This window comes from Pseudonaja textilis, chromosome 8 (assembly GCF_049901715.1).
Source record: "Pseudonaja textilis isolate UNSWEBS1 chromosome 8, rPseTex1.2, whole genome shotgun sequence".
NCBI classification, from domain to species: domain Eukaryota; kingdom Metazoa; phylum Chordata; class Lepidosauria; order Squamata; family Elapidae; genus Pseudonaja; species Pseudonaja textilis.
The window spans coordinates 28,903,297-28,930,998 of NC_141997.1; the positions used below are offsets into that span (position 1 = coordinate 28,903,297).

Here is a 27,702-nt window from a genome sequence, read left to right on the forward strand (position 1 = left end):
GGTAAGAACCAAGTTTTATTTCACTTGCCTTGATTGTCTCACAATGCAATTTCCTTCTCCCCCCATCACAACCACAGCAACCGTATAAAGTTAGGCTTGGCAGAATCCCTTGGCAGAAAATTAAGGTGTCTAGTGCAATACCTGACTGTAAACATTTAGCTGGCTCAGATCGGTCTCCAGGAAAAAGTGTATATATAACATAAACATTATAGGTACGGCAGAATAAAAACCCTTGCAAATCATTGGCCCAATGTATAGCAGGAGACATAAATGTCTATTTGCTATGAGTATTTACCTTCTTCCATATAAAATTAAAGTAGTTCTGTATAAAAATAATACTCTGAATGTCTTTTCACAATGGCCAAGCGCAACTAGATTCAGATTTTATCTAGTGCAGCCTTCTGCTGACTAAGAAAATGAAAACCTCTGTTCTTCACAGGAGAACTGATTTCTTAATCTTCAGCCACAGGCATGGGTGTTCATTTTGTGATACTCTTTACTCTTTCCTGTTCAATAAGACAGCTTATCCAGCTTGTCCCTTATGAATCTGAAGCTTCAGGTGCAATGTTCTGCGTGTTAATTTACATTCTTATTCTGATTTCAAACATATTTTCACATCTTAGTTTGTAGCTCAGATCCAGCTTCATTTTCATATATGTGTTTTTTCTTTTCCAGTTGATCTTTTTCTTTCTTCTTCTTGTCTTCTTCTGCAAACTGCGCTTCAACCTCAGCTGGATCCACGTAGGTGTAAAAATAGGCCATAACAGCAAAAACTATAGTAACTGCAAACAACAATGCTGCAAAGAGAATATATTCTGCCCACTGTGAAAAAAAGAGAAAAAACAAAAAGAGGATATAAACAGGATTTTTGTACATTATAGTCTTGCTAATGAATAAGCATGTCTACATTGGCTTAGAGAACGGTCTTATCTTCTGAGGTGAAAATTACTATTTTTTAGGCTTCAGAATATAACCTCAATTGAATCCAAGGTACTTGCAGGAACTAGTACTAATATGGAAAATTAAAGTCATATTTGGATCACCTCGGAAATCCTTTCCATTTTCTACACTTTAGTAGAAACTTTCCATACTTTTCTTCTGTTGTTATATCTAAAGCACTACAAGTTGTATGCCTATACAATGTATCTTACAATCACATATCTGGGGGATGATATCACATTGCACGACTCATTTTACACCATTCTCATGTCACTAGACTTGTGAAGTTCACCTACAACATGTTAATCATTTCTAGATATTAAGAGGTCTTCAATTTCTCAGTCCTCAGCAGCAACAGCACTGATCTTCAGTCCATGATATTTATACTACAACCTCCAGGCTACCTGGTATGAGTCAGATTTGGGGAAATTCTGACAATTCTTAGCTTCTGACCATTCAATGACATCTCTCAACACTTCCATTCTGCCTTTGGCTTCAAGTAATGCTAGAGGTGGCCTAGAGGTGGAGCTCTCACCTCACAATTAGGAGGCTGGGAGTTCAATCCTAAGTAGAGGCTAATATTTTGAATAAACTCTCCTGCTTGAGCAGGGGGTTGCACTAGATGACCTCCAAGGTCCCTTCCAACTCTGTTATTCTATGAGCATTAACATCAGGAGAGCCTGATTCCCCTAAACCGAGGATGTCAAACTCAAGGTCCACCGCCTGAATCTGGAGACTGGCCTGTGGGGCTGACCTGGAAACCGCGAAGGACCAGCCCACAGTGCCTCTGCCAGCGAAAATGAAGCTCCGTTTTCATTGGCAGAGGCTTGTAGGAGGCCGTTGCAGCCGAAAATGGAGCTCGGAAGCTTGTTTGTGCTGGCAGAGTGTTCGGGCCACTACAGGCACCCCCAACATGAGTTATGTCAAGCTAGCCACACCCACCCTGACAACTCCCATCCTGGTCCCCCCTCAATGTCAAACACAATACTGCCCTCAATGAAATTGAGTTTGACACCCCTGCCCTAAACCATGATCATCCTAGGAAGAAAGGCTCAACTAGAACATACAGTTAAGGCAAACAGTGCATATATACTTCTGGGTAACTTTGTCACACACGTGACAATGTTTTTAAAGGGGTTAAAATTTACTGGGCAACGGGGGGGGAAAGTATCATTTGGAAAAAGGTTCAACTTTAGTTCTTTGGGGACAGAAATTCCTTGATGAAATTTTCAGCAACCATACCTAGGATTGTACCATTGGTCCTTTGATTTGAGATAGGGAATCGCTTGCCTAGAGATATGTCCTAGTCTACAGCTTTCCCCAGTAGTAGAGCAATTAGGCTTAGCTTTTTTAAAAAAATGTTCATTTTTGCAAATAGAGTATTTTAATATAAAAAAATCACTTGCCAGCTTCATTTAATGACACTATCTAGAAGGAGACTGTCTACCTGCAGTGGTCCATGCTGTTATAATTTCCCATTTTAATTACTGGAGTTTTTAATTATATATGAAATTTGCTTTAAAACAGTCTAGAAATCTATTGCAAAACAGGTCTATTTTCTAGACTTTTTTTAAAAAAAACTCGGACAGGAAGTTATATTCATAATATGTTAGTCTACTATGATTTCTTATTTGTTTTCAGAGCCAATTCAGTTCCATGGGTTTAAGCAATAAAGTTTCGCATAGGAGAGATCTTCATATACTAAGAGAAGAACTCCTATACCTTATTCATAGCTTATCTTTTTTTTTTTTAAAGGCTCTTCATTCTGGCTCTCACGTGTAGCAACATCGAGAAAGTCTTTTTTGATAAGTATTTTGAGATACCCATCCCAAGTAAGTCCAACCACCCTCAACATGATTGTCTTTTTAGTTCTAGATGAAAACAATTTTTTCTAGGATTTAACATCTGATTTTTTTTGTTCTTAATGCTATTTGTGGTTTTGTTTTATTGATACTATGCAATATATGTTCTTTCACTGTATTTTATTAATAAGTAAATAAGTAGTTTATTGAATAAGTTTCCAGACTAATTCAAGGTACAATACATGCATATCTTAATACAAGACACTAAAACTAATAAAGCTCAGGGATTAATTCTGCATTCCTTGTTGATTAGTAAAGTTTATTGAAGTTTTGTTTTGGTTAATAATCATTTACCTGTTCTTCAAGTTTTGAAGCACCAGCTATAATAAGAACAATGATATTGCCAAAGGCCACAGTCAATAGCCAGCCAGCCTGCAGCACAGACTTCATGTTGGTAGGTGCCTACAGAAATAAGATACACAATTCAATAGTTTCAAACCTTGTTTCAAAATCTAATAAGGGATATTTAGTTTGCAAAATTTGCATCAACATGGTCCTGTGATCTTCATTGTAAACAAAACTCAACCATCTCAAGATGACAGGTTCTGAGGAAATCATGTTGAAATGGGTTGTTGTGATTGAGCTGAGGTTTTTCTCATGACAAATGAAATCCTATATTCATTTTTTTCTGAAAAAAAAAGTCTTATGTTGTCAACAGTGTTCCACAGTCTAACAGCAGGACTATTATAAAGCCAAATGAGTTACCTGTGAATATGAAAATTCGAGTCCAGTCACTGAAAAGACAACTTCAGCACAAGTCATAATGAAATACTGGGGGATTTGCCATGCCATACTGATTGTGTTGGCTTGAATATCTTCAATGTATGTAATGTTTAGATGATTGCCAGTACACTGCAAGAAAGCAAAATATATTCATATAGTACCTTTTCCTAAAATAAGGAAAAAGATACCAAAATGTAATTTCTTTTATTGTTGTATCATATATATCTGAAAGTCTTAACCTGAACCTAGCCTCCTTTCCTTCCATACAAGAAAAAGATAGAAAAACCTCAGTTATTTCCAGTTATTGTCACTCAAACTAAGCAGACCTTCCCGTTTTAAAGGTGCAGCATGGAGGGAAAATCTGTTGCCCTCTCAAGATCATACAAAAATCTCATATTCCCTATGTCGTCTCATATAGAACCCAGAAAATCATAAAAAACAGTTTGTTTTCCATATTTTTAAAATTCTTCAAATTAATTAATTAATTTTGAATATCATACAATTTCTTTGGGCAGATCACAAATTATAACATAGAAAAACAATACAACCCCAAAACAAGATAGTACTTGAGCAACATGTTCTCATACAAACCTATGGAGAGATTTCCGACTGTTATCAGGGAGTGAGTTAAAAACATCAAGATAGTGGCCATAATCAATATTTAAAAATAGTTTTGATCACACTGTTAGGAACACCATCTTCATGTGACTACCAAAAGTTTATGTATTATAAAAACCCATTCCTTATTTACATTGTATTTTCCATTATTAACCACAACATTGAAAACACATCTGCCTATAAACAAAAATACAACTTTAGTCCTTTCCTTGACTCTTTTATTTGACACCTATGTTAGTGCAACAATCATTAAAATAAGGTGAGAATGCTAAAAATTCAACTAAGACTTTATTATAGGAGATTAAATCTTTGATTGGCTATGTAGTAGGTATTTAGTTAATTTTGGCACAAAGTTTAGAACTTACCTCTGTGACTATAATAGTATAAGCACTGCCATAACCAAATGACATGGATGGAACTGTACACTCTTTATTACCAATTTTAGCAACAATAGTGTTTCTGGAAAAAGCAATAAGAAAAATTAGGTACTGATAACATAATTTCCAAACATAACTTTTTTTAAATCATACCCAAATTTTGGAAAGAATATCAAAAATAAATGTAAAGAAAGCCTATTTATATTATGAGCATCACCCCAAAGTAGGTTTGCAAACTCTAATTCCTGATTGTAAAATGGGTGTAGCAGGCTTTTTAGATAGTTTGTGACAATTCCCAACAGATCATTAACATGTTCCTGCTACCTGTAATCAACCAGCATAACATTCTTCCAAGTGCCTCATTAGAAATAGAAATTTGCCCAGCTCTTTTACATAATCACAGAAAGAGCATGCAATTTACAAAGCAGGCTGGTTGAACAGGTAGAAAACAAGCAGTCTGCTGCCAAAAGATGAGAAACCCGAAGCAGGCAACACAGGGATTGTATTCAATTTTTTTGAACAACCGGTTCTGTGGGCATGGCTTAATTGGTGGGTGTGGCTTGGTGGTCATGTGACTGGGTGGGTGTGGTTTGGTGGTCATGTTATTGGCTGGGCGTGGCCAACTCAATATCACTCACATTGAGGCACACATCTCCTCGCCTGGCTTCTCATGACTCTGGGGATGGTGCAACAGTCGTAAGTGTGAAAAACGGTCATAAGTCACTTTTTTCAGTGCCATTGTAACTTTGAATGGTCACTCCACACAAGGAAAGTACTAGCAAAGGAGGGGAAAAAAACTCCAGAGAAGTTCCTGAGACAGGAAGTCTAGTCCTGCCAAGAATGTTATAAGAGTTAATGGAGAGGCAGTTTCTGTAAGCAACACCAGAATATTTCCTTCCTGCCACCCTTACAGGATTAGGCCAGTAATTTCTTCTAACATACGGTTCTCTGAACTGCTTAGAATGTTAACAACCAGTTCTAGCGAATAGGTGTGAACTGGTAGAATCCCATCCCTGAGGCAATAATAGTCTACAAACAATGAACACCTAAGAACTTTTCCTAACTCTCTTTGTAATTCAGCTGCTGCTTTCAGTATTTTACCAAAGTGGAGATGTTGGTAAGCCTATATCTAGGATTCTTTTCAAATCTTCCATTAATGAAATAACAGACATCATTTGTTTCGCTCTTTCTATGAAACGTTTTTCTCTCAAAATCAACCCAAATAACTCCTTTTTATTTCAACTCAAATGTTATCTTGCTCATGTAAAACTACATCACTGATGTAAATTATTGTACTATTTTAATGTGTTTTGCAAGCTTTTAAAATTAAAAAAAAATACTTGTCTGGTATTCAGGATTCACCACTTCACCTCTTTTCACCAGTGACGAAAAGAGGTAACGGGCATAGGTATGAAAATTAAAAAGGAGTTCTTGTCTCTCTCCATTCCTACTTTTTTTCCCTTTTCTTTTCCCACTTTTGACTGTCCTGGAACTTGTTTCTCAAAGGTCCATTAGTTTCATTATTCATTATTTTCATATTTGCTTTCTCCTGTTTTTTAAACCATTTTTCTTTCACCTGTGACACTCATAGGAACTTTACCTACTCATATCCGATGCACACTGAAACATTGCAGCCCAAGATCGGAAAAATGGCAGCCACCATGTCTTGGGGGAATTGCCACTGTGCCAACCCAGAATGCCTAGACCTTGATGATTATCTAAATCAAAGATTCCTTAAGATGTCATTTTCTCGCCCAGGCTAAGAATAATTTTAGAATCCAGTGTAGATTAGAAAAATGTGACATGAACTCTTCAGCACAGTTGTCAATCAACCAGTAGATCATAACTTAAGTTATAAACTTTATTACAGATAAACTTACTAGTCTATTATGTGAGATGTACACATTAATTGTACCTATTTTTTATGGACCAATGTTCATTTCCTATCAACTTCATCTTACCAGCTTACTTTCCCATACTAATACCCTCCAGAAATATTGTAGTTGCAACTGTTAGTTTTGAGAACTGAAGTCCCAACGCATCTAATAGCACTAGTTGGAGGAAAGCTCTTCTATCGTAAAACTTAAAGAATACTTACGATCCACTTGGAAAAGCAGTGTAGTTGGTGACTGAAAAATTCCTCAACTCTCCAAAGTCTACATCACCCATAGTGACATTAATGTCTGAATCCAAACTGTTTATAAATCTTTAAAAAGTTAAAAAGTTGCATTAAAAAAAATTGAAAGGCACGTTAGCCATTTATTATCATGCACCTCGTACTTCCTTAGTACAGGTAGTCTTCAGGTAACTTACAACCACAAATAAGCCCAACATTTCTGTTGTTAAGTGAGACATTTGTTAAGTGAATTTTGCCCCATTTTACAACCTTTCGTGCCTCAGTTGTTAAGTGAATCACTGCAGTTGATGTTAGTAACACGGATGTTAAGTGAATCTGGCTTTCCTATTGACTTTGTTTGTCAGAAGGTCACAAAAGGGGATCATATAACCCGAGGACAACGATCATAAATATGAACCAATTGCCAAGCATCTGAATTTTGGTCACATGATAATGGGGATGGTGCAAAGGTCATAAATGTGAAAAACGGTAAGTTGAATTTTTATGTGCTGCTGCAACTTTGAACGGTCACTAAATGAACTGTTGCAAGTCAAGGACTACCTGTACTGGCATTTCATTCTTAAATATTATTAACAGAGATTTGCAATTGTTTAGTAATACTATAGTCAAAGCTTTCTTACTCCAAAAATTCTGTGACAAGATACAAAATTTAATTGAACAGCTAAAGGTGTTGTAATTTAGACTTAAATCTTAAAATCTAAAGTGCTGTTGCCTTAAAATAGTACAGTGCTCCATCCACTCTCCCACATACAATCTAGAGGTGCTCTACATACAGTACATGATATAGCAATAGGACTTAGACTCCACTTTATCTCCCTAAGCGGTTTACAGAATCAGCATATGGCCCCCAACAATCTAGGTCCTCATTTTACCCACCTCAGAAGGATGGAAGGCTGAGTCAACCTTGAGCCTGGTGGGATTCAATCTGCCCACTTGCAGGCAGCATAAGTAGTTTGCAGTACTGAACTCTAACCACTGCACCACCGAGGCTCTATATCAACTTCTTTTGTCTTGTTCTTGCAGGTGGCAAAAACTTCTTTTATCTTGTTTTTGCAAATAGCAAGTTATTACAAGGGAGTCTGGTGTGGGTTTTTAAGTAAGAGAGTGTGGCCTGGAGACAAACTTGTGGTTTGAGGTATATCATCACATAATGACAATACTGCCCTCTCTACGGTCACTAAATGAACTGTTGTAGTTTAGCGATAGTAGAACCTTCCAGGACTGTCTTCAATGTCAAAGCAACTAATCCCTACCACAATATTTAGTTCCAGACTCTTATCTTATAGCTTAATAAAATTAAACATTAACCACAATAAATCTACACAATTAATTTTTATTACCTGATCATATTATTGCCTTGTTCTGGTTTTTCTGTGATGTCATCTATAAACTAAGAGGAGAAATAACTTGAATATGGTAATAAAATCCACATGGAACAGTTATATTTCTTTACACCATGGGCACTTTCATGATTTTTATTCACAAACATGCTTATATCTCAACACCATTAATATTTAATTAAATATTGTATACAGATAATTATACTATCCCTATGCCCAAATTTTGTGTATACTCAACAGCAACAGTCCTATTATAGCCTCTATCATATTTATACATTTTATAACTCATACATCCAGTACTAATTTTTAATAGATAATAAATGATCTAAAGAGAACAAATAATCTTTAAATAAATTTACCAGTTTTGCTTCAATTTTAGGATTATTTTTTATTACAAGAGTGTGTCGTTGTTTCTCCATATTAGTCATTTTTTCTGTTAGAGATCCATTTAGATATGATATGTCAATATTGTTTGACATCTTCATTTCATATGTGATATATTTCGTCTGTAAATAAAAATAAAAAATAATAAAACTGGCATTCCTTTCATGTAACTGAATAGTTTTCATGTGTGTCAATTAGTAATAATATTAATTATATTTCCTATTTTATGGTTTTGATACCTAGTCAAAAAAATCCTGCATCTGATCAATTAAAATTGTTGAAATATGATCAGATTTTATTCCTATTAATTTCCTTCTAACATTGTATCTCCCCAACCATTTCAGCTGTACACATGAAATTCAACCTCTGAATAACTGGTTTCATTTCCCTTCTGTGATGTGTGATGCTGACAAGATGTTTGCTTTCCTAGGATGTATACCATAGGGCTCATCCAACTATGGATGAATGATCAAAGACAAAGAAAACATAGAAAATTCTGCCTTGAGGTGCCTTACATTAAGGCATGAGAGAACTTTATAACTTTGTAAGAAACTGAAAGTGGAGCTACTTTGTAAAGCACCATGCAAGACTAATTACTGAAAGAGGATAATATGAATGGGGACACAGAGTGGTGTTCTTCTAAAAATTACTAATTCTAAATTTTGTTCTATATAAGAAGGAAATGAAAGATGTGCAAAGCAGTACAATAGTTATAAATAGTGATTTCAATATTGATGAGATACTGTTTATAGACTCCAAAAGATATTAATTTTCATTCCAAGTTCCAATTTAAAAACAGGCAAGTTTAGGCACGGTAAACACATCTCAATAGGGATGATGTCCCAAAGGTGCTTTTTCAAGAGGCAACTGAACTTTCTGTTTTTTTCTTTGAAGACATTTTACTTCTCATCCAAGAAGCTTCTTCAATTTAAATCTTCTTCAGCTTCTTGGATGAGAAGTGAAACGTCTTCAAAGAAAAAACAGAAAGTTCAGTTGCCTCTTGAAAAAGCACCTTTGGGACAACCATGGCCTGGATGACTGAGAATCTCCATAGACAATAGGGATGATGGTATAATTTCAAAAATGTAGAAATTGTTGGTATTAAAACAGAGACTGTTCTTTTTTATTTATGAGATGGTATGCAATGTAGGAACGCATGGTCTATCCATGCGGAGATGTATATTCGCAAATTTTATTTTGACTAATAGTATATTCGCTAATTTTTAATTAATGCTGAGAAATTTTATCCCATTAAAATGCATTTGTTTTAAAACTGGAATAAAACTTAAATGAAATCTTAAAACATACCGCATTAAATGGATTCAAGGGAATGTTCTCTCCAGCAGTCTTAATTGTTGCTTTAGTGTCTCCCAGATTTATTATTTTGACTTGAAACTGGTTTTCTGCAGGAAAAACTGGAAGAGTTTTCTGTGGTAGACAGTAATAAATAGGAAGTGCTATTATGCCAAACTTCACTTTGAAAGCATATTGTGAGCTAGTAACATATATACACATACACAAAATGTGGTTTTGCATTACTAATGGCAGTTTACATTGTTATTACACTATTCCCCCATCCAATTCTGAAGGAAACTTCCTATGAAATTCATGGTCTAACACAGGGGTAGCAACCTGCAGCTGTGGGCAGTCCCAGCATCTTGCTCTATACTCACATTGGGACCATTCATCTCCAGAGAAGACTAAAAACCGAGTAAGTCTTCTGGATGTAATTTTGCTAGACAAGGGAGAAGACGCACCAACCAATATTATGTTACTCATCTGCAAGGCTGAATTTTTAAAAAGCCATCAATAAAACAAATCGTTCCTTACTTCTGTCTTAAATATAACTAGAGTGCAAATGACAGGAAAGAACTAAACTCCTCCTGTTTCTTAATAATCAGACCAATTATTTGTCTCTGCAGTCTCTCTCCACTTTTCAAACTCCATTGCTAAGCAACATGGTCATTAAGCGAAACATCATATGACCATGACCTTCCATTTTAATGCCAACATCTTCACTGACTTTGCTTGTCAGAAACTGATTGTGACATTGCAAAGGAGACTATGCGACCACAGGATACAGTGATAGTGGTCAATGTGCACCAATTGCAAAGTGCCTGAATTGTGATTGCGTGACTGTGAGGATGCTCTTGTAACTTTGAACAGTTGCTAAACAGGGCAGTTAATCAAAAACTATTCTATGTAGCACTTCCAAAATCATGATTCGAAATCACTTAAGAGATTCATGAATAGACAGTGCCCACCACTTCAAAATTTTAAGTCTTATAATTTAAAACACCCCTGGACAGAATTTGTCTCTATTTTTACTTACATCAATTTCAATTTGTACCACAGCAGCAACAACAAAAGCCAAAGCTGCCAGTAACATGCCAACCGTCATCTTTCTCAGAGGCCTGGAATAGAACGAAGCACAAGAAGCTATTCAGGAACACTTTAAAATAAATACTACAAGCACTAAAACAGTATTGAAATAAAAATGATAGGCTTTGAATTATTATATTAAAAAGAATATACCATAATACATAACTAATTTATATCTTCTTTAAATTCTCCCTTTCATTCAACCTACTTCACTATTGAGAAAAAAAATCCCCTAATTGATTCTATGAGCTTTCAGCAAATCAAAGCAAACTTTTCTAAATTAGTTTTAAAAACAAAATGTCATATATTTAGATTGCATTTGGCATTTTTGTCCACCTATCAAATCTTTCCCAAGCGCTTGAAATAGGCAAATCATGTGTAGGTAGTCCATAGTTATTTTTACAGCTCAAGACTGGTGGAAACTTAATTCAAGTCTTAATCAAAGACCTAAGAATTACTATTATTCTTGTCAGCTCCTTAGCTGACGTTGGTCTTCATATACATCAAATTCTTTCCAACATTGTAGATACGTGCAACAAGCAGTGAACAGATGGAAATTGGATCAATCTGCAGATTTTCTAATGATTTTTTGGTATTGCACCCAATGTGTTAGTAACCATTTCAGGACTACCATAGCTGGTTTATGCCACAATAGTTCCATTTTGATTTTCAGATCTTAATTTTTGTAGTCTCCTCCAATTCTTTGTCTTTTATTCTATTATCCTCTAGATAGTATCCCCACCTCAATTATTCACACGGTTATCTTTTCAACCACAGTGATATTTTATGTGTTACGATATTTTATGTTTTATGAGCCTAGATTTTATCAGTCTGTATTCAAAAAATCCCATAATATTTTAACCTACTGAATTTCAACTATGTATTCTCAACAATTTTTCATTACTGATACATGTTAATTTTTTAAGATATTCAGGTGGATTTAGTGAGTGTTTTATGTCATTATTTATAATTAATTTGTACAATCTTCTTGTCTGAATTGAGAATATGATCAATAATATATAAATGATTTCTTCTGCTTCTTAGCACTGTCTGCATTTTGAATCATTTTATTTTTTCAATTGTACCCTTGGTTGCATTGGTGCTAACAGCTTGCTTTTTTGCAGCCAAAATTTTTTTCTGTGTGTTTTTTTTTTAGTTTCTTTTTTTAATGTTCCAGTTATAAACTATTGCCAGTTTTTATCATTGTTAACTTCCCTTTTTGTAGAAATTGACCATGTAATGCTTTTTCTTGCCAGCATTCTGTTCATGTTTTTATTACATTATTTTTATATTCAAATTTTCTTTTTTGTACATTTACTAAGCTCCAATTTTTAACTTGCATTAAGTGCATTACCATTCTCCATAGCCACAAAAAATTCTGTGAGAATAGGGGTTCTTTGGGGAATAGCTGTTGGGTGTTGGTGAATGCTGGCGTGTCACCCAAAACATTGTGGCATCCATCACTGCCCTAATATGTCTACTGTCACAATAAGTAGTGATGTATACCCCTAAAAACATTTCCACTGTTGTTGGGTCTTTGTGCAATCCCTCAAATCCTTCATCGCAGCACAGTATGTTGCAATGTTGAGGATGTACATATGTAATCTAAAATGTCATTTTGCAATACCGAAAGACTTAGAACAGGTTTCCAAAACTGGTGCCTTTCAAGCAAGTTAGAATACAATTGTAATAACTTCTGAGATCAAAGCCAAATTAGAGGAATTACAGCCAAATCATTTTGAATCGATACATGCTTTTTCTTTATCCACTATTAGAACAATACAGACTTAACAACTGAATATTGAAAGAAATTTAGCAAGATGCCTAACCTAATTGTCAATTTCGGGCTTCATTGTATGATTGTGTTTAACCTAATTTCAATCTTTGTGTATTTTATGTCATTGCAGGGGTTTCTTTTCAAATGAGGGAGGACAGCCTGTCAAGCCCAAAATTGACATATGTTTAGCCATTTTAGTTAGGCTCAGTATATATTCTTTGTCTTACTTTCTGTGGCAGTCATGAGGGGAAGGGCTTCAGGCTTGCCATATTCCTAAGGGGGGAGGAGTGGAGATATAGAGAGTGTTTTGGCTAGATGATTCTTCTTCCCGTGGGAAACGAGCTGTCTGTGCTTGGGCTTCTTGAGGTAGAGATTTATGACATCAAGTAACGTTGAATTACTTCTATTGGAGAATGTGACCTTTGGGGGTTGTTCCTAACTTTTAATATTGTGGGGTAATTCCAGATTGTGTCAGATCCAGAATTACCATGGACTTTGCCAATTTGATGCTTTCCTAAATAAAAGAAATTGTTTTGGAAGATGGACTTTGTTCTTTTAAATGAATTTCATCATTTGGAAACCTGACACTAATATTATCATTTGACACAAGACAAATAATTTTGAGATGTAATATTGACTTATTTTTAATGATTCTAGCACGATCAATTTGTTATATGTAAAAGTTGATTCAAATATTGATAATAACAGGAATAGGTTTTCTCATATGGGTACATTGAGCACATCTTACATCCTTCTCACCTGACAAATACTAAATTAAGATTGTTTCTTTATAAAATTACAGTGCTTTAATTATTAGTGAAAATTATGTTGAATGATGCTTGTTTTCTATCTACTGCTTAGTTATGTTTGTGCCTACCATTAGAAGAAAGGTAGTTATTTTTCATATAAAAGTATTTTTAATAGTTGTGTCTTCTTTATAGTTTGATTTGTAAAGTAACCCAAGTTGTTCATGTTGCCATCACTTAAGGATACAATTAAATTTCATGCATTAGAATTTGATACAATTTTCTACTTACGATTTTTAAAAATCCATATTTACTTACGTGAAATTTATGTGACACTTTTTAATTAAAGGATAAATAATCACATCTACAACGGGGACCATGACTACAATGAGAATTGGGTTTACAGTCTATTAATAGGAGAAAAAAAAAAGAAAATCAATAATGTTCAGAAAAAATTAAAATGACATTTGACAATAGCTCAATCCCCCCAAAAAAGTAAATCCATCTTACTGTACCTGCATCTGGTCTGGCTGAATCTGAATCGAACCCTAAAAGGAAAGAAAAAAGAAATGGATGCATTTCACTTATAAAAACTCATAAAAAATTAATTTAATAATTTGATTTAATTTAATTTAAATATCAGTGCCTTTATATATCAAGGAAAATATACACAGATATCTATCAATCGAATGCTTATCACTTGCTGGGTGAGAAGCTATGGATAACTTTTTAGGTAAAAATACATAATAAAGACTCAGAATTTGATTGAGGGTACATGAGTAAGAAATAACTTACAATATTTCCATCCATAGTTGTGGCTTGCAATGTCCATCGAGATCCCTTCAGAACAAAAAGTACAAGTTTTTAAGCAAAAATCCTAATTAAATATTAAATAGTAGAATATATATAGTACATTAAGAATCTGCACTATTTTAACAACATTTACATTGCTGTTACGCAAGTCAGTAGTAGAAGTAAAACAGATTAAGAGCCCACATTGTCATTTGGAAGTGATAGGTGAGTATGTCATGAAAATATAAAAGTAAATTGAATGCCACATAAGCAGCTTTGATAAAACCCCAAAATATAGGATCCGGAATGAAAAGGGAATGAATGAAATATGATCTGAATACTAAAGTGAATGACCAAAATGAAATAAATACTTTGAGATGGTTTGATCCTATGGAGACAATGGATGAGGACTGAATTATAAAGCAAATATATATGAAGGAAGAGTGATGGCTCAAGAGGATGAGAAAGTCATGATTGGGTAGAGCTGATGGTATCCTCAAAAAGAGAAAGGCAAGAATTTTAAAGATCAAAAGGTACTGTGTGAAACAGTAAGGCATGGTCCCAGTGGAAGTGACAATGGTTTGCAAAGGGGGAGGGGAATAGTCTTTTATTAGATTTTGTCGTCTATCTTGTTCCTAATTTTGTTTTTGCTTACTACTTTATACCCATTTTTTGCAAATTTATAAAGTACTTTTCTCAAAAGGGAATAATGTAGGATGATGGGGAGTATGGAAAGATGGATGCAATTTTTATTAACACCATAAAAAGACTTAATTGAGGTATACCATCTCTAATATACAATCACATTGGTGGTCCATTGGATTATCTTTTATGTATTTTATTCCACTGTAATAAAAATATTCACATAGAGTTTTTTAAGTCTACATCCAATGCTAAATCCTAATGTATAATTCTACCCTGTTTCTCCAACAATACGGCCTCCCCCAATAGGAAGTCCAAGCATGTTTTATAGGCATGAAATGAAATCAAGCCCCTCCCCCCAAATTAAGGTCTATATTAAAACATGCAAAATGGGGGGAATGGTGGTGGTGGGGGTTGCCATTAGGAAGTACTTTTGTTGCACACCCGGATATGGTGCTGCCTGCGTTGACCCCGATACAAAGTGCCCCACCAACATCGAGGTCAACATCCAAACCGTCACCGCCCACCCGAAGATGCAAGTGGGGGGGAATTAAGTCACCCCCGAAAAGACAGCCTAGCCATTTTTTCGGGGCTCAAAAAAAAAATAAGACCCGGCCTTATTATATGAGAAACACGGTAGCAAAAGCATTGCATGGTCTAACAATTTGGTCATATGCACAGGAGGACTAACAATTTTTTCTCACAATTTACCTGCTGATCAAAAAGGGCCCAAAACATAGGAAGAGGAATGTACAGGAACAAAACTTTCAAGACCATCTTAATTTCAGTAATAAGCCGTTTCTATAACAAAAGAACAAAACAAGAAACATTAAATAGGTATCTTCCTTATTCATTTGCATTTGTTTATGTGTCAGATATTAAATATTTAAATTGTGCAAAACGAAGCCAATCTCCATATACAGATTGAAACAAGCATCAACAACGCATCTAATCTATTGAGAGGTAATAAGAGATAAAGCGAGTATGATGAAGAATAGCAGTAGGTATGGAAGAGGATTTTATTCATTACCATATTATAAAGGTGGGGTGTTTCACCCACCCCTCACAATAAAGACTACAGTATAGAGGTAGTTCTTCGTTAACAACCATCCATTCAATGGCCATTCAAAGCTACAGCAATGCTAAAGAAACAGTACTGATGCACGGCTCCTGAAGTTATGGCCAATGCAGCACCTCTGCAGTCATGTAATCAACCATGTAATCTATTTGGCAGCCCATCAACACTTTCCTTCAGGAAAGGAAGTACTTCTTCTTAGTGGATATTGCCATCTGCTTTGTTTGCTGTGAAGGGGAAATAGGTAAATTCATGGAAGCTAAAATAAGCTGATTCTGACGGGTAGACATTATTTCATTAATCAAAACCAGTATTTTTTTCTCAGCATCAGTGTTGACTTAGCGGGCATGACTTAATGATAAGACACCTTACTTGCCATTTGTAACAATACTGCCTCTATTAAATGTCTATATGCACAAGATCCTAAGTGTTATGTTTGCTTATCTCAAGATGGCTTAATATGTTTGTAAGTCCACCCCCATTTGGTTAATTTAGCAAAGTCAGGAAATAAATAAATTCCACAACCATATTGTGTAAATACAACCAAAATTGGATTAAGCTTTATTTTTATGCCTGTAATTGAAACGTAGGTGAGTCATAATTACATAATTGATGAAGCAATGCAGGGATTATTTTAACATTTCAAAATTGCGTAACTGAGAATGAGTTGTACATTGCCTGATATAAACAAAAGATATGCATGATCTCCACAAAGAACAGAATGCTGTTTAAAAAAACCAGATTTGTCCAAAAGTTCATCTGAAAGTTAACCTAATTAGACTGACATTTTTATTCAGATAAATACAGCAGATATCTACAATTGGGTAAACTGCTTTTATTTTAATCAGCCTACTCAGCCTATTGACTTATTGAAAAATTATTAAAGCATTGCTCATTTGTTTGTTTGCTTATTATAACTATCTTATGTGTGTTTTCAAAGTAAACTGATATTAAATCTAACTGTCCAAATGATACAGAGGACACAGGGGATTCAAATTTTTTAACAACTGGTTCTATGGCCGTGGCTTAGGTGGTGGGCATGGCTTGGTGGTCATGTGACTGGCTGGGCATGGCCAACTCAATATCACTCACATTGAGGCACGCAACTCCTCGCCTGGCCTCTCATGACTGTGGGGATGCTGCAACAGTCATAAGTGTGAAAATTGGTCATAAGTCACTTTTTTCAGTGCCATTGTAACTTTGAATGGTCACTGCACACAAGCAAAATACTAGCAAAGGAGGGGAAAAAAACTCCAGAGATGTTCCTGAGACAGGAAGTCTAGTCCTGCCAAGAATGTAATAAGGGTTAATGGAGAGGCAGTTTCTGTAAGCAACACCAGAATGTTTTCTTCCTGCCTTCCTTACAGGATTAGGCCAGTAATTTCTTCTAACAACCTGTTCTCCGAATTGCTTATAATGTTAACAACCAGTTCTAGCAAATAGGTACGAACTGGTAGAATCCCATCCCTGCTTTAACCTTTATCTGATCTTACTTAAACTTGCTAAAATTTCTAAAGTTTAGGGGTTTCACACTTATTGTTTTTTAATTGTGTGCTGTCATGTTTATCTTTTTGAAGTTGCGAGCAAATTTTTAAGGCTGCCAAGAGGATAATAAAATTAGACATTTGGCAATGGCACAATGATAGCAATCAGTTAATGAAAACAGGTCAATCCAAAAAGTAAAACCTAAAGCAATGTTGTTGTTATAGTAGTATATAATAAAATTCAATATAAGCCAATAATACAACTTACATCATACTTTTCAGTAGCCCAGTCCAACCAGTGTTCTCTCTTGGGAAATTGTTTGCTGCGGTGCTTAAATCTATTTCGAATAGCAAACTGGAAAAAATAATTTGGAAATTAATTAGAATACTATTTTTCTTTTAAGTACATTCATAAATCTTTGGGGGAACGACGACCCCAAGTTATCTGCCTGAAATACCAAAAGTTATGGGAATAGAAATGGTGCTAACTAGATTTGAACGAAGTTCTCAATCCAAGAGTCTGATCCAAGTCCACCCTCCCCCAAAACCCATTAACTCTTTTTTAGTGCCAATTCAGTGCTGAGAATTAGTTAACTACTGTAGATTCCTGTATATAGGTGTGAAAAATAAAGTCTTCTTAACTGGAACTTAACATGTGGTCCTAATTCTTCACTCCTGACAATATTAACTACAGTAATAAACAGTAAGAGTTAGGGTTAGGGTATTATTTCCAGAACAATCAAAGACAATCTAAGCTACCTCCTTGGACATCCTGATGATCTTCCAATATGCTGGACTAACATTCTTATTCCCCTTTCAGATGGAAATGATAGGCGTTCCAATCTAACACTTTCAATTTCTTGATTAAAGAAATTGGAGAAAGACTATGTTTTAACTTTTTTTTTACAAATATAAATGGGCCAGTGGTGGGATTCAAATAAATTAAGGACTGGTTCATCCAGGGGCAGGTTGGCTGTCCTGGGAGGCATGGCCCATCCCCGTCCTCCAGCTCTACTGCACATGTGGGACAAGCGTCCCGTGATGACTAACTTGACCCTGGATGAATCGGTGGTTAAATTACTGCCCCACCCATCAAAGTGGATCCTGGGTCTGCACTGCACTGCAATAGAGAAACGGGCAACAGAGTGGCCAGCACGAAGGAAAGAGCAGGGAAAGCAGCCTTCTCCTTCCTTGGCACTGGCCGTTCCATTGACCATTTCTCTACTGCAGCGCAGCGCCCAGGATCCACTTTGGTAGTGGGGGTGGGTGGGTGAGCAATTTAACAACCAGTTTGTGTGAACCTGTGAGAACCAGCTGAATCCCACCACTGAAATGGGACAAAAACTTCCAGCAAGAAGATAAATTTAAGGAACCCAAACAGTTATTTAAAAGCTGACTCAATAAATCAGTGTTTCTCAGCCGCAGCAGCTTTAAGATGTGCAGACTTCAACTTCTGCTGGCTGGGGAATTCTGGGAGTTAAAGGCTGCACATCTTAAAGTTGCTAAGTTTGTAATAGATGCTTTATTCAAAATATAAAGCTTCCTTCTTTTTATTAGAGAACTGTGTCAAATTTTGGAATAGCGTAGTAGTGCCTTCAAAGTATGGTTGATCCCAGATAGAGTTCAGTTTCTGCTTTCCAAAAATTCTTTTCCCGTTAAACTTTTTTAATCCTCTGGCATAACTAATCTGCACCTTAACCATATTCCCACAATGACTTTAGGATGAATAAATCAGTCAGTGGATAGCTGCTGATTTTCTGGACTATTTAGCATGAGTTCCCCCAGTTATATTAATGTTCATTTATTCTCCATTTTCTAGAAAAGATAAATCTAGTCCTCAAGAAACAATAAAAGGGAAAAAGAACGAGAACAAGAGTGCCATCTAATATCCAAGCAGGAAGCCAAGATGCAGCCTTTAAAATACTTAAAGCTAAAAACTTTTTCAACCAGGTAATAAGTCATTTGTTTGACTAGGCTGCCTAATTTTTAAAAATTCTGCATGTATTTCTTTTCCCCTGCTCCCAAAACTATTTGCATGGAAATATTTGGCTCTATTGGTTGAGCAAGGTAGGGACAAATTTTATTCCAGTTTTGCTATCCAAGGCGCAGTCTTTTCTTCCTGGATTTCAGTTTGTCAACTTCTGTACACTATTTCTCCTAATTAACAACTCTGCCTTCATAAATGCAGATTAGGCTTCAGAGATCATGAAAAACATTTTAGGCAAGAATCAAGAAGAGGAATATTTCTGATCAGCAAACTATCAGGCTGGAGCTAAATCCCAAACTGTAATAATTCTAGATAAGGAACTAGAACTGCTATCCAGATGACGGTTTTTATATAGTTCAGAAAAAAAGAGGAACCCTGAGACAACTAGTAAGAAGACCACTGAATACAGATTTATTTCAATGTCAAGCTCAAGAAAATAAACTTTCCTTGAAAATGTTAGCCTTATATATTGCTTACCAAAATGCTTTTACCGACTTGGACCATGATGTTGCCTTCTGGTTTCACTTTCTTGTACATTCTGCTTCCAATTACAAACACAACTGCAGAAAGAAACCAACAGATAGCAAATTTTGAGAAAGATTAAATTCCAACAAGGGAGGGATGGGTAGCAAATCAATTTATAGTTGAATAACTAAACAAGTAAGGAAAGGGGGAAATCTGCTATTAAATTTAAGATATATATATTTTCTGACAGTCTATTATTCTTTTGAAAGTTATCTCTCATGCATAATCCATAATTCACCAATACAGTCAGGAAATTGTCATAATGAACCAGAACACATTACAAGTAGTTATGACAATTGGAAGTGGAATACAGTCATTCAGCGAGTCATTTTATGGCTGGGCCTGATTTTATTACCACTTTTACTGTGGTCATTAAGTAAATCACATAGTTAAGCAAATTTATGACCACTTTTACTGTGGTCATTAAGTAAATCACATAGTTAAGCAAATTCAGTGTCCCCAATTGGCTTTGCTTTTTGGAAACTGTCTGGGAAAGCTGCAAACCATGATCACATGACCTCAAGCCATTGCAACCACTATAAATCCAAACCAATTGCCAAGTGCCCAAATTGTAATCACATGACTGTTGGGGGAGTATACAAGGTTGTAACTTCAAGAACCAGTCGTAAGTCACCTTTTCCATCATATCTTAAACAAACGATCCTAAGTTGAGGACTACAAATATAATTATATCATTGTAACAAAATTAATCATAAGGATGTAAAAAAGCAATACATCTGATCGATTGTCTGACTTACACAGTGCAATAGCCATTAGGGCAGCAGGAACACCAAATGCCAGAGGATAACATTTTTGTTTGTCGTGAATTCCACATTCCACTCCTGTACAAAAAAATAAGTGGGAAGCATAGTTGTGTTTTTTCTGTAACAGTAGCCGGAAAGGACAAGTCTTCTGTGTCAATTATTCAGTGAACTAAAATTACATACTCTATTTGAACAACCATTTATATATGGGAGTCTCATTTGGAAGTACAGGCAGCTTGTAATTATTTATTGACTTCTTAGGGCATATCTATAGTACATTCTCCAACTGTTCTACTGTCCTATCTCATGCTATCTTGATACTAAGCCATTCTAAGAAAATCCTCTATACAGAAAAGATATTTAGCCTACATAGTATACTTTCATTATTTCCCTTTGGACAGTTGCTACTGTGTCTTCCCACCCTTGGGAAAATAATTCCAAATTCATTTGTTTCCTCTATGCAGATCTTCCTGGAGAGATAAAGATGATAGAGATAGATATAGAGACAGAGATGATAGAGGCAGAGATATAAATATATACACACATATACAGTATACACACACACAGTTTTTATAGCCAGGACATTTGTATTCTGACTTGCATAAACAAATTTAACTGTTGCTATTAATAATGCCCCCACTATTACTAGAGTCTGTGGCTTGCATTCCAAACATGGTCCTTATATAAATCAAATCCTTATATAAATCAGAAAGGACATTTGACCTGTGTCAGAAGCAGTAGGGAAAGAAAATGGCTATTTATGTCTACTGTAGTTTCACTTGCTGGGATTTATACTTCTGAGGATTTCAGAATACAGAATCAGAAAGGACCTGCAAGGTCTTCTAGTCTATCCCTCCGCTCAAATAGGAGACCCTATGCCATTTCAGACAAATAGCTGTCCTATCTCCTCTTAAAAACCTCCAGTGTTGAATCACCCACAACTCCTTGAGGCAAGTTGTTCTATTGATCAATTGTTTTCACTTCTGGACATTTCTTAATTCTAGGTTGCTTCTCTCCTTGCTCAATTTCATCCATTGCTTCTTGTCCCACCCTCTTCTCTGTGGCAGCTCCTCCTGCTATCATGTCATTCCTAGTCCTTCTCTTCATTAAACTAGACAGACCCAATTCCTGCAAGTATTCTTCCTATGTTTTAGCCTACGGTCCCCCAATCATCTTCATTGCTCCCCCTCTGCACTCCTTCTAGAGCAGGGGTCTCATTCTCGCGGCCTGCGGGCCAATTGCGGCCCGCAGGACGATATCCTGTGGCCCCCACCGTGATATGAAAGTATAATATTAGTGCGTTCTCCATGCGTCGCTAGCTGGCTAAACACTTCTATGTGCAGCCCAGCCTCACCCAGACCCCTGTTCTAGAGTCTCAATATATTTTTATCTTGTGCTGACCAAAACTGGATTCAATATTCCAAATGTGATCTTAGTATGTCATTATAAAATGGCTCATATTTAAGTGATTGTTCATAAGACTCCAAGATCCTTCTTGCAGTTATTACTATTGAGCCAGGTTCTATCTATTCTATACCTATGCATTTGGTTTTTGTTGCCTAAATGTAGAGCTTTACTTTTCTCACCACTGAATCTCATTTTGTTAGATAGCATTCAAGCCTCTCAAGATCCTTCTGTATCTTGAGCCTATATTTTGGAGTGTTGGCTATTCCCGCCACCTTATTGTTGTCTGCAAATTTGATGAATTCCCCTTCTATCCCCTCATCTAAATCATTGATGAAGTTATTGAAGAGTACTAAGACGGAGCCTTGGGGTGCCCCACTGAACGCTTCCCCCATGTAGATACAGTTCCATTAAGGCCTGCATATTGAATGTGGTTTGTCAGCCAGTTACAAATCCATCCCATAGTGATGTTGTCTAAAACCCACATTTTTCTATCTTGTCAAGTAGTAGGTTATGGTCTACTTTATCAAACGCATCACTGAAGTCCAAGTAAATGGTATCCATAGCATTTCGCTGGTCCACTAATTTTGTCACTGTCTACTAATTCTGTCATTGTAAGAATAGATAATAGAAGATTAAAACAATCATAGGTTGTTTCTAATCAAAAGCATACTGGTTTAATCACAAGCACAGACCGATACAGACCCTTCCTAAATGGCTATCCTTATATTTATGTGTTTAGCAAACCCATGCCTGTATCAAGACAAACTTATCAATCTGATGTAGAAAAATTTACCTCTAAGTATTGGAGTGATGATAGTAGAAAGAAGGCTTCCAGCATTAATAGAAAGATAAAATATAGAGAAGAACCTGCTTCTTTGTTTTTCCTGAAATACAAAGAAGAAACTTATTATAAATTGTGTTTGAATTCTTCTAATATAAAAGTAAAAGGTGTCTATAAATAAATATGCTTTTACAAAATCATTTATCATACAGCTTTTAAAAGCTTCATAAAAGAATGTTTACAAGTAATCCTTACAACTATTCATTTAGCAATGAATAGACACTAAACAAAGGCACTAAAAAAGGGACTTATGATTGGTACTTGCACGTATGACTGTAGCAGCATCCCCACAGTCACATGATCAAAAATTGTAACTCTTAGCAACCGGCATGTATTTTCATTGGTTGTCCCAGGGTCATGATAGTCATTTGAGACCTTCCCAGCTGGCTTCTGACAAGCAAAATCAATGGCGAAAGTGGATTTGCTTAATGACTGTTTGATTCACTTAACAACTGCAGTGATTCACTTAATAACCATAGCAAAATAGGTAATAAAATCATATATTTCTTATTAGGAAGTACCTTTCTTGCCAATGGAAATTCTGATCTTGAATTGTAACCTGTATTGTTTTAATCTACATAGAAATAAATTAGACAGCAGACAATTACTGGGACCCAAATGATTACATTTGTTCCACAGGAGAAAGTTGCCAAGTGTAAGTTTGGCTAAGGAAATTTCAGCCAAACTGTAGGTGTGGCAAAGAGGCAAAACTGGAAAAGTAGAAGCTACTGGTGAAGCAGGAGAGAAAAAGGCAAAGAACAAGCTTTTCAAGGATTCTAGACAGAAGTTGATGTGAATTCTGAAATATTATGAAGATCTGCTATACTTCCATTGAATCTTAAGTTGCATATTGTAAAGAGAATGTCAGAAATCTCCATAGTGACACACACACACACACACAACACACACACAATTCAAATGAAATCCATGTGTAGCTCCATTTCTTGATCCTCTATTTGCTTCCTTATGGCCCAATATGGCAACATGTTGTCATACAACCAAGAATTAAACCAAAGGATGATAGTTTACAATATTTATAAGTAATTAAATAAAACTGATACCTGGTCTTCTTCAAACTGATCTCCCCCAAAGGCTGCAACACATGGTTTGATCCCACCAGTTCCCAGAGCAATAAGGACCAAACCAATCATAGAGAAAGCTCTGTAACAACAGATTAACCATAATAGGTGAGTACCCTGGTCTTTTCATTTGCATTTTTCTATCTATATTTTACTTTGAGCATTGAGATGTACTTGCTAATGGGCTACATGAGCAAACAGCTTAGGCATATAATCCCCAAAGGATCACAGCACAAAATATATCTAGTCACCCTGAAGATGACCTAATGTGAAATAGGATTTGGAAAATTGGAATTAAAAAATACTTTATGAAACAAATACATGTTGGTTAATATCCGATCCAAAGCATATTTTAATATGGTATAAATTTATGCCTAGCTTACCATCATAATAGTAACTGTTGCGATACATTTCCGATCCAAATTATATGTACATGGCCAATAAACTCAAAACCAACCATGACAATAATAAATTCTAAGATGAGCTCTTTAAACTGAAGTCTGACAGCATATAAAGAAAGAAAACCCCTGACCCGGGAACATCTGCATGGCAAATATGCATTCTTAGGAAAATAATGAAGACCTAAATAAAATATAGATCAAGAATGAAAACACGCCACTATGCTAGACAAAAGTTAAAAGCAATGCAATATTACAAAAATATTTCTGAACATACAGAATTTTCTGGGATAATCCGTAAACATGTAAAATGTTCGTCCATAACTCTTCCATCTTGTTTCTGTGAATCACTTAGTTTTCCTGTCCCCTGTACACATTTATTACTATTATAAAGTATAATTTTGAAAGGTTAGTTTTATAATGGACAAGCATCTCATCTAGTCATTAGTATCAGGCAGAGAGAGGATTGTTTCCTATATAGTACCTTAGAAGGGCAAGAATTAAAAAAGAAGCTTGCATCTAACAATTAATCTTTAACACTGTGCTATAAAATTTGTAATTTTCTTTGTAAATGGAGAGTGCAAGTTGGCAAAGTCTCCATTTTGAAAAACCAAACAAACTCTTCCAAACGTCTTTCACAGCACAATCATATAATGGAAGCACTTTGTAAAAGCACATCAGCAATCTGTTGCTACATCAGAAAAAAGCTCCTTGGACTTTGCCACATGATAGGATCATAGGATGATAGAAAGGGAGGAACCAAGGCTACAATAATTAAGCTCACAGTAAACAGATTTGTGGTACCCTAAATGCCTAATAGGCCCCAATATGTGTTCATGTAGAAGATAAAGATAAGTGCAGCTTACATTGGAATGTTAACGTCATCTGGAGCACCATCGTGATTTCCATCCATCAAGTCATTTATGGAACTTATCGACAAGACTACTTGCCCAACTGTGTACACAATGGACAAGGAAATAATGGTCCTGTAATGAAGGAAGCAAACAGAAGATGGATTTTAAATGATGCCTCTCTCGCTCTTTTTTTAATACAGAAATGTTACATTGGTTCACTCAGTTTAACAGAGTGTGCCATAATAATAAAAAATGAGCATACTCAATTGCACAAGTGTAAATATTACTGAATGCTATTCAGTATTCAATAGCTTTTTTTTATTTGGATTGCCAGTATTAGCAGCTTCTTAGGGGGAATTGTCAAATATGGATAATGGAATGAAAAAACAGGAAAGCAATAAAGACTGCCAAATAGAATATGTCTCCTGGGGACTTTAGGGACATGACTTGGCAAGTTTTCTTGGCAGTAATATATGACTTGCTGTTGTCTTTCAAATTAAATTCTAAGTGTAGAAAAATAAGCAAAATAAATCAATTGAAACTGGGTCCCTTTGAAAGTAATCCTGTATTCACACATAGAAACATACACTTTCACATACACAGTATGTGTATATGCACACCCATTACTGTATTAAACTTTCAAATAAATGTGGCTTAAACCTCATATATTGGCAATGAAGAAGACTTCTGAAAAACCTTATTTTCTGTTCTTTAGGTATAGTATATCTGCTGTACTCAACAATCTTCGCTAAAAAAAATTCTAGGGATGTTAAACACTAAGTCCACCTTTAAGGAAGTATTATTAGCATGTACATCTGGAGTTTAAAATAACGATGTTTAGAAGTCAAAAGTCTTTACTGTATTTGTTTTGTATGTGATTTATACATTGATGAGTTCAGTCATGCCTTTTCAGAAATAAAATATCTGTTCTTCCTCAATCAACGAATGTAAACATTTCCTGATCATATGTTAGCAGCCACACCGGAAAACGGTTACAGGAAATTTACTGAGTTTTTCACTGTTGAAGTAATAAGAAAATGAAATATCACATGTATCTCTGATTTCCCATGAAACCAGTATTCCCAGAACAACAAAGTGGGGAATAACTTCTAGGTGACACCCTGATAGAAAACAGAAACTAACAGTGAATGGCAACATGAAATCAAAACATCTCTTTAATTGATGTGATTAACCTACTTGATGCTCATTATAATAGTTAACAAGATCTTTCATGTAAATTATCTCTGACATAATTTTGTAATTTTCTTTAATAAAACTTTTCTCTGAGCAGGATAGCTTAGCTGAATTTTATAACTAAAACAAAGTATGAGCTGGAATTTAAATTTGTGGGGAATATAAAAATATTACATGTTTCCTAGGCATTGTAAACTTTTTTTTCAAACTTGGGCACAGATTGACTTAGAAAAATCTGTTTACGTGGTGTCTAAGTTGACACTGACTTAATCAATCAATGGCTTTTGTAGAAGCAAAAAGTGGAAGGCATGTGATAGCTATTCCTCCATCAGTGCACCTTGATTAGGGCAGTAGTTTCTGGGATTGAAGGGAAAAATATGAGGGCATGCGTATAGGGAATGTTACACCTGTCTGCAACTTTTTGAAATAACTATGTTTTCTCCAGGGTTCCTGCACCGGCCTTCTGGGAAAAGCTGTGTTTGACTTAAGAGTTAGCAAGAAGTAAGTGTGCATAGTATATGGTCAAAGTCAACTTTTCCCCTTAGAAGCCAGAGAATTACACTGTCATAATTTTTTAAGAGGAAAATTATATTATTTCCTGGATAGGAATTGAAAAATTGTAGCAAAATGTACTTTCTTTAGTGTTAAACTAAAGGTGTGCATACAAGGGGCCTACAGTCAATAGATATGCCTTCAAAACACCGAATTTTAATTTTAATATGACAGAAGCAGAATGATAGCAATATTTAATTAGTTATTTTAAATCAATCAAATATTTAAATAAATAAATAAAAATATTTCTCTGCCTTTAGGCCTGCTACTACCTACTTACTGGAGTACACCAGGCATCCATTATGCCTAAAGAAAATATGCATTTCTCTAAGTCAAACTTCTGAGCTTTCATATAGGATCCTGTATTATATATTGATGGACAAATGGAATGTGCCAAAATTTGATCCAATTCTGAATTAAGGAAATTAATCCCACCTTCAAATGCCACAGAGAACAGTTTGAATCTCCTAAGTATGTTTTCCAACTGATATACACTCACTTGAATTTTCCCAGCCAGGAGTCAGCTATGAGTGCTCCAAGGATAGGCGTTAGATAGCAGAGAGCAACAAATGTGTGGTAAATAGCGGTAGACAGATTATCATCCCAGTGGAGAAAAAACTTGAAATAGAGGACAAGCACAGCTTTAAAAAAAGGAAGAAAATAATAAGAATAGTTAATGGGATAATCAGCGAGCAGCTGCATTAATAGCAGTTCCAACTTAGAATATAAATTTTTAAAATCACCTCGCATTCCATAGTAGGAGAATCTTTCACAGAATTCATTGATGACTATGAAGAAGATACTAAGTGGGTAGCCAAAGCAA

At 35.5% G+C, this 27,702-nt stretch overlaps 1 protein-coding gene across 1 annotated transcript; it reads right to left on the bottom strand.

Annotated features, from left to right (window-relative positions):
- On the bottom strand, positions 1 to 27,702 carry SLC15A1 (solute carrier family 15 member 1). Its single transcript, XM_026708361.2, has 21 exons — positions 27,623 to 27,702; positions 27,379 to 27,520; positions 25,146 to 25,265; positions 23,864 to 23,963; positions 22,755 to 22,845; positions 20,549 to 20,632; positions 19,743 to 19,825; positions 17,547 to 17,633; positions 15,431 to 15,520; positions 14,081 to 14,125; positions 13,801 to 13,833; positions 13,604 to 13,692; positions 10,713 to 10,794; positions 9,689 to 9,808; positions 8,356 to 8,502; positions 7,997 to 8,046; positions 6,618 to 6,725; positions 4,508 to 4,601; positions 3,507 to 3,653; positions 3,096 to 3,203; positions 1 to 822 (listed from the first exon to the last, which is right to left on the bottom strand). The coding sequence occupies exons 1-21, from the start codon at positions 27,627 to 27,629 to the stop codon at positions 613 to 615; spliced, it is 2,037 nt and encodes a 678-aa protein (XP_026564146.2). The 5' UTR covers positions 27,630 to 27,702; the 3' UTR covers positions 1 to 612.

Bases quoted from the DNA above. Each gene is read 5' to 3' on its own strand.
- SLC15A1 (XM_026708361.2), bottom strand. The intron at 23,964-25,145 runs GTAAGCTGCACT...CTGTTGTTACAG, and splicing joins GATGACGTTAACATTCCAAT to AGCTTTCTCTATGATTGGTT. The intron at 9,809-10,712 runs GTAAGTAAAAAT...TGTCTACCACAG, and splicing joins TGGTACAAATTGAAATTGAT to AAAACTCTTCCAGTTTTTCC.